Raw genomic sequence first — 14,847 nt, forward strand, 5'->3', positions numbered from 1 at the left:
AAAATAAAATATATAAAGTGCTTTAATATATGCATAAATCATTTTCACAGGCCTCACCAAATGTCATACAAAAGTTTACACATAGGAAGTGTTGGGAAGTGAAGTCATCATGGTTCCTCTGAAATTCTATACTGGTCTGGGGAACATAGGATAGTAAAATCAAGTCTCATTGGTTTTGGAAGGATAACTTAAATGCAAATCCCCTCTTTTCAGTAACAGACATCTGGAGCAGTAGAGACCATATGTCTCCCTCAGGTCTTCATTCAGTCAACTTCCCTCCTTACAGAAGATCCCTTGGCAAGAATAGGTGAACTTACATCCACATTCATATGCCTATGTTCCCACAAAAAAACTTGACCAGATCTTCATTTTGATTACACTAACATTTATGTATTTGCCTTTTAGCTTTTTCCATTATCCTCCCAAGATGCTTTTCTTTTTGAATGTCCACAGAGCCAGCTGATCAAAGGTTGTCTCAGTATGGTCACACAAGAGTACAGTTGGATGGCAGAATTAAAAAAGATATATGGACTTCAGTTGGAGAGAAGAATAGAGGTCAATAGAACCTATGCCTTTTTGTTCTCTACTTTGGTGGTGTATGACACAGCCCCTCAGGAGACCTGAGGTTCTGTAGTCACTGATGTGACACTGGAGCTCCATCCAGAAACAGCTGTCCAGAGCTAATTTATTTCCTAATGCTGCAGCACTGTTAATTTATAAATTACACTGGTAATTCGAGCTATTATTAATTTCAGATGGTGTAGGGCAAGCCTAATTAAAATATGACACCAATTGCCACACATATGTACCAAGGACTACCATTTAAAATTAATGGGAATATTAAGTGTGACACTGGACTTCGAGATGCTCTGCTCAGTAATTATAGCATTCGTGCAATGAGCCATCTGACAAATGTAGGCCTGTGGTTGGGAGAAATAAACAAAGGCAACATAAGAGGAATCACAGATTCCTCATGTAAGTCTCATCTCCTACTTTCCTCCACCCTTTCTCAAATCGGGATTCTTTTCCCCCTGAAGATGTGTATAAAACAGTAATAATAAAGCCCACTGAGACAAGTAGACCTTCTTATAAACTGGGTCCATGAGTTTGTCTGTATAAGACTCTCTCTGTGCAAGACTTTCCTGTTTTCTAATTAACATGATCCTGTTTCTTCTTGTGAATTTAATGTTTTTTTCTTGTTGTAACAGACATGAACTATTTTTTTTTCCTTTGTACGTAATAAAGGAGTGAATGTATTATATATATGAATATTATATGTAGATGTATGTATGCTATATAGAGATGTATGTATGTTATATATAGATATATGTGTCTATATCTATATATATGTATGTGTGTGTGTATATATATATATAAAACTCTCATATATATATATATATATATATATATATATATATACATATATATGTGTGTGTGTGTGTGTGAGTGAGTGAGTGTGGGTGTGTGGATGTGTACATATTTCATAATGCATAAGAGTACCTGAGGAAATGGCTCAGGTTGAACTGGTTACTGTCTGGTAGCACAGAACTATCATGACCAAGAAGCAGCAGCAGAAATGAACAAAGAGTGGCCCTTCTTTACAAGATTTTTGTTGTTGTTGTTACTATTGTTGTTGTAACTCTTGACTTGACCAGAATGATGATCTTAGCACTGTCATAGAACAAATACAATCATGACTAACATATCACATATATCACCCTTTGAATCATATTAATTTCTTTGAGTTATCAGTTTCATTCTCTGGTTCAGTAGAAACATGTGGCCTTATGGAGTTTTATGACCTAGAGAGAAATGTTCTTTAGTTACCTTTCTGGAACTGTTCATATGAATATGACTTCAGTCTTCCTGAATCTGGACTTCCAGATGATTATAGGATTAATAGCTAAATCAGCAGGTTTGCAGCACATGAAAGTTTCAAAGTTCTTTTATACATTATATATATATATATGAATGTTATAAATAGATGTATGTATGTTATATATATATATATATGTATGAATGTTATAAATAGATGTATATATGCTATATAGTTATGTATGTATGTTATATATATATATGTGTGTGTGTATGAATGTTATAAATAGATGTATGTATGCTATATAGAGATGTATGTATGATATATATATATATATACTGCTCTAAATAACTCCATAAAATATTAGGAGTGTTGGGTACATTATATTGAGAAAATGTTTCTCAGTTGGTAGGGACAATCCCAACTTAAGCCTGCTGATAATAATTTCCTTTTAATAGTATCCTGGTTTAGGAAACTGTATACTACTTGTCTTCATTTAACTGAGAAGGGAGGATAATCCCAGAATGTAAGCAGTTATTTTTGTTGTTTATTTTCCTTTGTCAAGGAAGCTTAGTTTAATGTGGCTCTGAGAGAGAACTTTAGAACCTGTCCCCTAGGCTTCAATATCTTGGTCTTCCTATAATTGAATGGTCTTGGCTAAACATCAGGTATGGCGTTGGGCATGTAGAAGGTCTTATTATTCACAGTTTTTCTCACTAAAGAAATTTAATCTTGGGAAGATTAAGTGACAGTGAGGTTTACAGCCAGGTGTTATTTTTTGAGTTCTGCTTGTGGTTAGAAATCGAGAATATGGCCCCCCAGTTGGTTTGTCTTTAGCATCTTATACTCCAGAGCTCTAACAGATCAACATTGAATAAAATTGATTTTTTTCTATAAATTGATTGTCTCATCTAAAAACAAAGTTACATTTATCACATTAGCATTTCTGCTGTCTTTGTGGTGTGTGTGTGTGTGTGCATGCGTGCATGTTGTGTGTCTGCCAATGTGGCATTTTTAATAAGTTCATGCCCAGGAATGCAATCAGCAGCAGATCTACATTCAAGACTCAGTCTAAATTATGCCTTGAGATTAGAAAGGGTTAAAGTGCCCCACTCAGATCCCAGAATGGGACCACTTGATAATATCCAGGCAGTGTAATGTCAAAATTATTAATTACTTATAGAGTACCATTAGTTATCTAGGCACCACACTTAGTTCAATTAGGAGCACAAACATTTTAGCAGGTCCACTGGGGAGCCAGGGAAAAGTTGGTGGTGAAAGGGGTAGGCAAGATGGAGTAGGAGAATCTATTTAGTTCCTAAGGATCTGAACTGACAAGTGGCACAATTCTCTTCTCTACAGACCATTTTAACCATTTTATACTTCTCTTTCTAAATTTATACTTTTTGTCTTTTTTTCCCTCCTATTTCACTATACCTCACTGCTTCTTCTGCAGCTGTTGGCTTTGTGAGTGAAGATGAATACTTGGAAATTCAGGGCATTACCCGGGAGCAGTCTGGGGACTATGAGTGCAGCGCCTCCAATGACGTGGCTGCACCAGTGGTGCGAAGAGTAAAGGTCACCGTGAACTGTAAGTGGTCTCGCCAGTCCCCGACCCTTCATGTGCATGAAGCTGGCCTGCTTTCACAGCCACAACAACAAGCCACTCAGCAGAATCAACTGCTGACTCAGGATGAAAAAGAATACAGGACCATTTTCCACATTCTGCTTTCAAGACCAACAGGGCCAAAGTGACATTTGTGTCAAGTCTAGAAGTCATAGTGTCACACACACACACACACACACAAAAATCCTTAAAGTATATTAATATAAAACTAAATGTGACATGACTGGGAGATAATCAAATGGCATTCAATGCGTAAGTTATATAAGTGCATTTTGAGAACCAAAGTTTCCCCATAACTTATTCACACAATGTGGTGAGACCCCCTTCTATGTATGGATATCATCCTTTTATAATTATAGATGTTGACATTCATGGTATGCATTCAAATTTTAAATTCAAACAGATACATTCTCTAATCCTGCATACATGTGTATCTAAAAATTTGACTTTTACTAATAATAGAGGTTCAGGATCTGCAAAGTTTGGGAGTCACTGCTGTGCATACCTCATTCTGCTTTGTCAACCATCCAAATTCTCTCTGACATTGATACTATTTAAATTCCCTACTTGTATACCAGTCTTTTTTCTCTGGGTTCTTTTTTTTTTTTTTTAATTTACATTGATTGACTCAGTTTCCTATGGCATTCTGAAGTTTTACCGTATTGTTTATGCTGCAGGAAATCTTATAGCAGAACAAAACCCAAGAACCAAGCCAGCAACAAGAATCCTTTCCATTCAATACTTGGGTGGGTGGGGGTACAACAAGGATACAGTACTACTGGGACCTAGGTAATATGAAGCTCTTTAATGAGTAAGAAAGTACATTTAACAAGGCTATCAGTTTTATGCTATTATGATATTTTTTACTCTATCACAATTTTAAAAGGACTTAAAATTATTTCCAACTCATAAAGATGAACCTAAAATGTAAAGAAATTGAAGCAAAGGAAAACTATATTAAGAAAAATGAGTAAAAGCTAGGGAAGATCAGCACATGAAATACATACCACTAAGTGGCTAAGTTCAGGTCCTGTATATAGCTTTGAATTGGTAGAGCAAAGAGAAGAAACATCACTTGCTTTAAGATTTATGCTATCCATAAGATAAAAAGCAATTTATTTGCTTGGGAGAAACACTGCTTTTCCTGGCATTGAGACTGTAGAGAAAATTCTCTTCAGGTGTCTTCACAAATGGAACATTTTGAGATAACTCAACACATCATGTATGATATTATTTCTGCAACAAATAGAACAGCAAGTATATTGTGTCTTCTTCTTTAATACCTCTCAGTGCAAACTGTTGGAGTGTCATGGATAGTTTGGTAAAGACTTCAAATGAATGCAAACCAAGTATGTAGCTCTAGTTTGGTTTGGGTGAATTCAGGAATCCATGTCAGAATACTTAGAAAAATGACTGATCTATATATCCTTCAGGCAATTTTCCATGAATATTATTTCTTGTAACTGAGCTTTTGATGGGAATTGAATAGTTTGAGGTTATATACTTTGGCAAGAACCTGGTGTATAGAAATTCTATAAGGCTGATTAAAGTAGCTGACTGTCAACCCATGAAGTATAGGGTTGATATGTTGGCATCATCCTATGAAAGTTAACAAGTTTTCACAGGAAATATACCTGAATATCTGGTCATCCCACCTCTGCACAGAGGAGAACAGAAGCAATCTATGTTAGAAAGATCATGCTTTTCCTTAGAATGACATTGAAAATGTTTTCATTCTCTGGCACAATTTACAGCAATTTGACAGAGCAAGTTAACAAAAGTAGGGCAGAGAGTAACCAACAAAATCCACGAATGAATAAGGCAGGCTTTTTTCTTTTGAAATGCACTTTGAAATGCGGTGGAATGTCTTCTCTCCGCAGATCCACCATACATTTCAGAAGCTAAGGGTACAGGTGTCCCTGTGGGACAGAAGGGGACTCTGCAGTGTGAAGCCTCAGCAGTTCCCTCAGCAGAATTCCAGTGGTACAAGGATGACAAAAGGTAACGTCCTCTCATCTCCAGTCCTCATCCTTTCTCCTCAGAAAAAAGCTTTTTTTCAGGTTCCTGATTCCAGATGTTTGCAAATAAATTCCAGTAAAATTCTCTTCTAAGGTTCTCCTACCTGTAGGGGGAAAATAATTGCAAACAAGTCTTTCCTTAACATCAATAAAATTCAGCTAGGTTTTTTTATGTCACCATGCAGAATTATGAACAGGCCTGAAAGGTAGCATATTTTTAGGAAAGCAAAAATTGCCAAAGAAAGGCCACCAGAAAATTTCTAAAGGCCAGCAGATTTTTTCCAGGCCAAGAAAATAATGTGTTCTGCCTGAAGCTATTTTTAACACATTCTCAGGCTTGCTTTAAAGGGTGACTGAGGGGTTCTGGGAGGGGCACATAAGTTAGCCGCAGCTGGCAGTTCTCCACTTAAATTCCAGACACCATCAGTAATGCGTGCAAGAGTCCATGACCTGATTTAACCTTTCCTTTGTGTCCAGGTTGTTCTTTCTCTGTAGGAGAAAAGAATTGGGGCTATTCCCTTCCTCCCTATTGTTGCAGCCATCATTGGGATATTTGTTGTGAGTCACTGAAGATGATCATTTTGAGGAGTTATCAAATGGCATGTCAGTGCAGGGATCAGCAACTCAGTACAGCCCGGCAACATGGCAATTACCGTTATCAAAGAGCTATTTTTAAGGTGGATGAACAACAAAAATAAATGTGCAAGTGCTGTCTGTTCAGAATATTTTCATAAAAATGGAGGTGTTGGTGCTAGGAATGCAAAAATGTCCTGAGGTCTATGGGTAGAAGAAGAAGGAGTGATGGAGGCTGAGGGCTGATTAGGGGAAAAAACAGAGAGGAAAATCAAAGAAGAGTGATGTGAGAAATTTCAGCAATTTGTTGCCCATACACTATTTGATGTACCACAACTAATTTGATGCTACATACACTATGTTCAATGCATCTTGGTTTTCTTTAAGTCAAACATGGAATATTCTTCTACTTTTTGAATCAATAAATGAATTTCATTTGGGACTATCACACAATCGTAAGATTCATGACCTTATTAATCATAACCCCTCCAAGTGACAAGCAATCCTTTTTACATTTTAAGGACATATCTGGAAGCCTCTGGTGAAGAGTGCTATATTCATCCTGCCCATTTCATGAATGAAAGAACTGACATAGGAAAAGGGGAAATAAACTTACAAAGAAATAGAAAGAAATAAAATTGGCTTTTGTCTTTCTTTCAAGAATTCACCAATCCCCATCATTCTTCACCACCCTTCTTATGTACTAGGAGGAAGCTGAGGCATAAAGATCTATGATGAAAAAAAAAATACTAAACAACAAAAGAACAACACAAAACAAAACACTATTGAGCTGCAGGGTCAGTTCTTGAATCTTGAATTATCTAGGTCTTAGTGAAAATTAATCAGCTGCATCCCATTATTCTAATTCTTTATAAGAGAAAAATAGAAACAAAATATAGGGGGAAAGCAAGCTCTCAAAATATGCTGAGGAAAATACAGCACAAATGGCCAATGTTGAGATAAATGGAGAGGTTTCTTCTTTTCACAGCAACCACAGAGGGGGCCACGGTCTGCCCCAACATTTACCAAGGAGGAGAAAGGAGACTGTGATGTTTGTTAATGGTGCTTCTCAGAGGTCCTGGCTGAGGCAGCTTTGCTTCCTTTTTTATTTTAGTTCTTCTTATGGATTCTCCTTTGCTCCCTTTTCCACTGATTTTTCTCTATTTGCGACTCATTCATTTATTCCTTTCCAGTGTTCTCTCATGGAATGGAGTTGCCTTTTCTCCTGGCACCTGGCTGGACAAGAGTATCCCTGCCTTGTGGTCCTTGTCACAGTCAGCTGTGTCTGTGCCACCAGAGCTACCAGGCAATCTCCATCAGGCAACTCTCAGAAAGAATATCACATCCGCCACTGGAGGAGAATAGTTCTTAACCCATCTCCCATTATCAGGGAGATGAGCTGATTTCTGAGGGAAAATGAAAAGAATCTGGTGGGGACAGGCAGTGTTCTTAAAGTTTATGGTAGAAATCTTTTGGCATCGTACTAGTACCACGCCACCACCTACTACTTTGTGTGTGTTGTCAATCTGAAGCAGAGGAATTGGAATTCTGCACTTAATAAGGGCCACCCAACTACAGAAGCATTAGCAAATGAAAATCTACAACTTCATTAAGAAACTGAAGCCTCGTAGCAGTACTGGATGGGGGTGGGCAGAGTGTGAACACATGGAGAAGGGGAAAGCTGTCATCCCAGGAGCTGTGAAGTGCTGCAAAGTGATACTGGCCACCCTACACTGTTTTTAGCTAAAGACAGTTGAAAGCTGTCAAGCAGGAACCTGCTTCCGGTGAGTTGCTTCCCACTATGGAGCCAAAATCTAATTCACAGCTTAGTTCTGATGTGAAGGATTCTTCTTTCTCTGAGGAACACCATCAAAACTGAGAAAGGGATCAATACTTTGACTGGCTTATGGAAGCCTTCTGGTGGTGGCGTTGGGAGGCTTTCTGGGACAGTACCCCCTAGAGAAGCAATGGAGACATAATAAGCTGGAAATATAAAAGTGGTTTCTGACCACAGCAGGATTCCTTTTGCACAGTGCAAGCATTTTAATGAAGTCTGTGGACTCAGGCCAGTTCACTGTACCTTGATTTTTAGGCAGGAAGTCTCCCAGAGGAAACATCTTCATAATGAAAAGCAATGCAAATCCCTCAACCAACTTTCTTGGCAGATGGGTGAGAACATAAACTAGAACCTGCTTCTCTCTTCTGATAAAATTACCATCATAAGTTTTTGTGCTGGAGAGGATCATTCTGTAATCTCACAGAGATGAGGTTTCTGATGATACAAACCAGCTACACTCTATGCTAAAATACACCATAACCCAGGGACAGACAGGGATCCTCTTGTCTTACACCAGAAAAACACATTACACTGAAAAACATTTTATAGTTGACAAAGCATCTCTTCATCATTGTCTTGCTGAGCTTCACTTTTCCTTTCTGCCATGAATATCGTCCTTCTTGGTTTGGTGATTTCAATACCAGCCATTTGCCCCAGTGCATGTCCCCTGGGCCTGATTCAGTGCTCATCCCCACTTGACATCATTTTCTCACTGCAAGTTTTGCTCCATCCAGGCCCTAAACGGTCAACTTAGGCATTTGTTCATGTTTTCCATGATCTTTTATGAAGAATGTTTTCTCCCCAATATTTTTTTTTTCTCTTTCCTATAGCACAGAATGAGCTTCTGGGCAAGGAATACAAATTTTCAGGGAAAGTAAAAGGTTGATGTAAAGCACTTTTCTTGGCATATTTTCCTGCCACATTGATTGCTCACAGAGACTGTCTTGATTCTACAAAGTCATATTCTTAGTAATTTCTAATCCTTCCCAGATTGATCCCCTATGATACCCTGGGGCGATCACTCTTCCTAAGTCCTTCAGAGTTCCCTGATATGAAAATAATCCTTGATTATTTTCTTCTTTTCCCAGATCCGCCCCTGCAAAAAAAAAAAAAAAAAAAAAAAAAAAGTCTTATCTGTAGAATGTCTCAAGTACTTATGGAAAATTTGTATTGCCCAAGTGCTTGAAAAAATAGTGTTTTTCAAACCTTTCAGGTCATGCATCTCTTTGAAGCTTCAGTTTTTCATTGTCATCATCAACATCATCATTGTTATCATCATCATCATCATCACTTTCATTAACATCATCAACAGTTCCAGACAAATACGTACTTTCCCTTATCCACTGCATGAATGATAGTCTCCTAAAGGCCAGAGAGATGATGGTGTATATTGTTGTGGCATAACTAAGAGGTAGCAAGAGTAAAATGATGCATTTCTTTTCAGAAGACTGAAATATGGCCATAGGAAATATGCCATCCTTTTTAGAGTATCTCCATGGGCATGGAGCACTATGGAGCACTATGATCACCTGTGCATTGTGAATGAACATAGGGTATCATTGAGAGGAGGAAATAGTGGGGTTATTATAATATGTGATGGGGAAACAATGAGAAGTTCATTAATTCTAGAGTCTATTTCCATCCTATGAGAGAAACTGACCATGTCTTTTTATTCTTCTCTTTATGTCTCTTGTTTGTTTTAGACTGATTGAAGGAAAGAAGGGAGTCAAAGTGGAAAACAGACCTTTCCTGTCAAAACTCATCTTTTTCAATGTCTCTGAACATGACTACGGGAACTACACTTGTGTGGCCTCAAACAAGTTGGGCCACACCAATGCCAGCATCACATTATTTGGTGAGAATGTGCCCTGAGCTGGGCACTGAGAGAGTGTGAAGTGGGGAGAGTCCCTGTGGGGAAGAAGCTAGGGAGGAGGCTCTAGAAGGATGGGTATCAAAGGTGAGTTGAGCAGGCAAGAGGGAAAGAAAGATGAAAAAGAAGAGAGGAGAAAGAGAGAATGCAGGTATGAAAGTAGATATCTTGAATGGGAAAATAGAAATGAAACAGAATTTTCATTACATTCTATAATGAGAAAAATTCTAAATCAGGAAGAAAAGGCTTTGAGATGCTAAAAATGACATTTATGTTTTTGTTTTTGTTTCCTCAGTGGTGTCTTCTAAACTGACAAGGAGACTATAATTGAGTAAAATAGTAAAGAGCCCAGAGAAGAGTATTTACTATTTCAATATTTTCCTCACTGGGTTAATATAACATGTTCCCTTTTCTAAAATGTTTTTCCATCTTTTGGAAAATAAGATAAATCAAATTGTATTCATCAGAATAGAATCACAGGTCTTGGGATCCTTAATAATATTAATTTCAGAGGGAGAAATAATGTAGAAAATGAGGATTTTCCAAGTTCCCCACTTGTACCATTGGATATTGTCTGGCTGGATTAAAACATTCATCCATCCAAACCATCATCTTGAAATATGTTGCATAGTCATTCATGCATTCATTTCCTAAACAACTCTTTATTAAAGGATTAATGTATATAAGGCAAGTTGCTCTAATTTCATTATGCATTTGGCAACTATCTTATTGCCAGAAGCAAGTGAACCAGCTCTCTGGTAGACCCTGGATGCCCCACCTCTCTGCCCAGAGACTGTCTATGCAGAGGTGAGCCTATGTCCCTGTGTGTCAACAGACAGACCTACAGGTGCCTGGCAATGGCTTGGCACCTTGATGGATGCAAATATTCCCTGCACATCAAATGGTTAATTTCTGGTTGCCTTTTGTGCAAATCCCTCCACACCCCCACCACACTTAGTGGTTCTGGGACTTTTCAAATCCATTCTCCAAAAACCCCATGTTGAAAAGTACTCTTAAATGTAACATAAAAGGGGAAAAAATGGGGACTTTGACAGATAATTGGCAAAGACATAAATTGTGGTTATTCCCAGAAATCCTGGATAATCCATCGCCTCAAGGGCCACACCCCTGCCCTAACCCTGCCATATGACCTCAGTAGCAGTGTATGTTCCATTGTGACATCTTTGCTTCCAAATCACATTCTCCCAGCCTCTTGTTCTGCACATAAAATAAAGCCCAGCTTTATCTGAGAGGACTGGGAAAAGGAAGGCTGCCCTTGATCCCAGAGCCTCTAGCACAGAATGGGCAGAGCTATGATTAGAGTGATTGATCTGCCTGGCATCTCTCACACAGGGAGAGTCATGAGTGCCCTCACATTTGTCAGGCCTTTTTTTTTTTTTTTTTTTTTTGACAGATGTCTGTCTGCAGGCAAGAGGGCCAGAATTAGAAAAGAACAGGCCACTCCTTCCTCTGTCTTGCAAATCTAAGCTCTTCCACACTTTCCCTTCTACAGCTTCCCAAGTCCTACTCTGCAGCCACAGGAGTCCTGATTCCTATAAATAGTCTTCCTCCTCCTCTGACCTTTTCTTTCTTCTGATTTGGATGCAGAAAATGGCTTTGCCATTGACTTTATCACTACTGTCTAATCCCCTAGCCTCCTCCCCTTAACCCTTCTCAAGATGAGAATAGGGAGAAGCAGCAAACTTAAAAGAAAAAAAAAAAGGAGTGAAATAACTGGAGTTTATGACAAGTAGTGAACCATGTGTCATAAACACACTCAGCAAACCCATTTGTGACCATTATAACTCCTTCTTCTCCCTGCCCTCCCCCCATTGCTTTAAAAGCATTCAACCTGTGCTAACTTTGGGGGTACTTCAGCCATTGTCAGCTTTCTAGAGTCCAGGGTTCTCTAAAACCAACATTATAAAATGATGGTACCTATGTGAATAAGTTTAGAAGACTGGGTCAAACAAAGATGAATGGGTACATGTGGGGTCCTCTTTAATGCAGGAATTCTCAAAGATTAACCCCATTAATGTTGAAGATGAGCATTTTCAACCCATTAATTCAAGCCAAGTCTAGTGCAGACATTATCATGGCTTCTAAGCTCATTATTGAGCTTATTTTTTTTTTATCAAGTTGCCCATCATCATTATCATTGAGGCTCCTATCAATGAAGTCTTTTGACAAATATAAATTTATTAGGAGATTTTCCATGTCATTTTCCTTTAAGTTCTATCAAGCAGATTAGGCAGATGGGAAAGCAGCAGCATTTACTTCACATGAGTATATGAATTCATGATGAAGTTCATTCTCCAGAAAGCCAGCTAAATTTTCATAATTTTGCCACCACCTTGTACACAAACTGCATGCTCTTTCCATGTTTCCTAGACATTGAAAAGTGAGGGATTCTGATGCAAGATATTTCCATTGTGATAAGGATCTTGGGAGACTTAAGAAAAGAAACAGCATGCTCATTCCTATCTCAAACTAAGTGGGCTCCAAGCATCTGATCTCTGGGATTGCAGAACTGGCAGTAAACACGAGAATTCTGCTGCCACATCCCTGAATCAGTGATTTCTGGGAGATCATATTCCAATCATATTGCCATGGGATCAGAAGTTCTTGAAGTTGAACTTCTTTGAAACACCAGGGGTGAGGATATGGGAGAGAAATCTCTCTGGAAAGAGGCTTCAGCCATTTGTTTCAAATCAGAACCTCAACTCAGCACAAGTGACAAGTGAATTCATTTGTACTGGAAAATATATACAGTGGCCAGGTCCTGTTCTTCCCAACCATCCCATCCAATACGAAACATAAAGCATCTCAGTGTTTTTCTTGCTGCACCTTGTCCTACCACCTTTGGTTTTTGTGTCTTCCTTTATTTATCCATTTCTCCAAAAATGCTTGTAAAAAAACAGTATACAAACTATATATGACAAATATATAGCTACTGTATATAATATATGTGTTTGTTTTCATTTTTCTCTCTTGTTGTCCCTCACCCGATTTAGAACTAAATGAGCCTACAAGCTCAACTTTGTTGCAAGGTCAGTATCCCCCTTGCTTTATGTTTTCTCTCCCCTCCCTTCAATCCCAGAGCCCCCACTCCTCTCCCTTTCCCCTGTTGTGCATTACCTGACACTCCTTTCAGTAAAGTTGTTTAGAAGATGGTGGTGGAAGGCTCTTTAAGGAAGTTATTGGGATCTGGTGAAAATCCAATGACAATTCTCTTTTCTCTGCTCACCCCTTGCCCACAATGCCCCAGGAGGTCTGGGAAGGGAAAGGAAAATAAATATCATTCACATCTCAAAACCCAGAGATTAGCATGAAGGCAAAAGGTTAAAACTACATCTGAATTAAAACCAACTGAGCAGCTTTCATAAAGAATCCTATTGATAGTCCCTCAGCAACAAGGTCAAACACATATATATGGATGATTGAAATATTCCATCAAGTGCATCACTTGGCTCACATGACTCTCCAAGGGAGGGAAGCAGGCTGGTGCAGCATGCATGTTTGCCTACAAGTAATGATCTAGAGAGGGTGCCTTCCCTTTTAGTTCAGAGCCTGACCTTCCGTAGTTCTCTGTTTTGGGGTAAGTCATTAAACTTTATTCAATTTCCTCTTCTATAAAATACAGTCGATTTGTCTTATCTACCTTACAGAATCAGACAACATTCAACTTGAAAATATGTAATAAAAAGACTTTGAAACAGGTGCATTTTGAATCTCCAGATACAAGTCAAAGAGAAAGAGTTACTTCGATGGAGACCATTCCTTCATGGAGCATCCTATGGGGTCCATTAACTCATCCTTCAAATCCTTTTCCCAGCCCCTTGACATCCCTTCCACATCAAGTTCTTTTCTCATGTCCACTAATCTAGTGTAAATGACCCATTAAGAACATGCCTGAGCATTTGGGCTGAGGGGTAGAATAAAACTGGTGCCTTTTGGGTGCTGTAGTTCTCCTCTTAAGGACAGTGCTGAGTCCAGCAATAGTCCAGCAGAAAGACAGCTTGTGAAAAGAATGAGGGGAATGGTTTTTCCCACCTCCCAGCCCAACCTTCCCACCTCCCTCTTCCCACCTTACCCTGTTCCACCATTCACATTCCAGATGTTCATCCTGTTCACCCATTCACATTCTAACTGTGCAAATGATCATAGAAGGACAGTTTTAGACCTGGGAGGTGGATGGGAAGAGAGAAAGAAATCAATTATGTGAGGAGCTGTTTGACAAATGAGGAAAAATGCTTGTATCTTGAAAAGAGTCAGGGCTGCATAGTTCACCTTAGTGATATATAGTAACTTGGTAATGAACCATGAACAGGAAAACGAGAGAAAGAAAGAGGAAGGAAGAGGAAAGTAAATGAACATATTCAGATTCAAGTTATGATTTAATGTATGATTATTGAACCTCCATGTGAGACATAGTCACAGATGTGAAACAGCATTAGAAAAGTAGCCAACATAAATGGTATTAAAGGAAGGAGGGACTGAACTTACAACAAATGATTCTTCAGAAGTGCCTTCAGAAGTTACTAAGCTAATTCTGGCTACTTAAGGCTTTATTCTCAGAGGAATAAGAAACATTTGAAACTTGGGTAGTGGTTTCTAATAAGCTAATATATTCAGCTAAAGTTATATGCATCATTTCACATCAAAGTCATCAGCAACAAAACCAAGCTGAAACAAAAATAAAAACAACCTGAACACTTTACCTAGTGGCTGAATATGGGACTTGGAGCTGGAGACATTGTTATCAGGCTCTACCTGCCAAGAGAGAGCTGGGTTGTTTTCTCTCTCTCTCTCTCTCTCTCTCTCTCTCTCTCTATATATATATATATATATATATATATATATATATATATATATATATCTCACTCTCTCTTCCCTCCCCCAGTGATTTTATTTTATTTATATGTTTATTTTTGTGAACTGATTGATTTGGGTGGAATGATCTCTATGCCAACTTTCTAATTTCATTCTCTTGAAGTGTTCAGTCCCTCATCCCACCAACCAGAAGTAGTAAGTCATAGACATTTGCAATATTCTGACAGCTGAGTTATGTGGTCTTTAGTATAGCTGCTGGACTTTTTGATACAA

The 14,847-nt window shown here is 38.5% G+C and overlaps 1 protein-coding gene across 5 annotated transcripts in view; it reads left to right on the forward strand.

Annotated features, from left to right (window-relative positions):
* The window catches only part of Ntm (neurotrimin), a 409,338-nt gene that overhangs the window by 385,984 nt on the left and 8,507 nt on the right, over window positions 1-14,847 (forward strand). For 3 of the 5 annotated variants that reach the window (XM_027945471.2, XM_034636470.2, XM_071617194.1), the window contains 3 exons: window positions 3,273-3,407; window positions 5,324-5,444; window positions 9,575-9,726. In XM_027945471.2, coding sequence (XP_027801272.1) covers window positions 3,273-3,407; window positions 5,324-5,444; window positions 9,575-9,726 — 408 coding nt within the window. Of the gene's footprint in view, window positions 1-3,272; window positions 3,408-5,323; window positions 5,445-9,574; window positions 9,727-12,755; window positions 12,792-14,847 lie in introns of all 5 variants that reach the window. The other 2 variants (XM_027945467.2, XM_027945468.2) reach the window with 1 other exon arrangement.

Source organism: Marmota flaviventris, chromosome 9 (genome assembly GCF_047511675.1).
Source record: "Marmota flaviventris isolate mMarFla1 chromosome 9, mMarFla1.hap1, whole genome shotgun sequence".
NCBI lineage: Eukaryota > Metazoa > Chordata > Mammalia > Rodentia > Sciuridae > Marmota > Marmota flaviventris.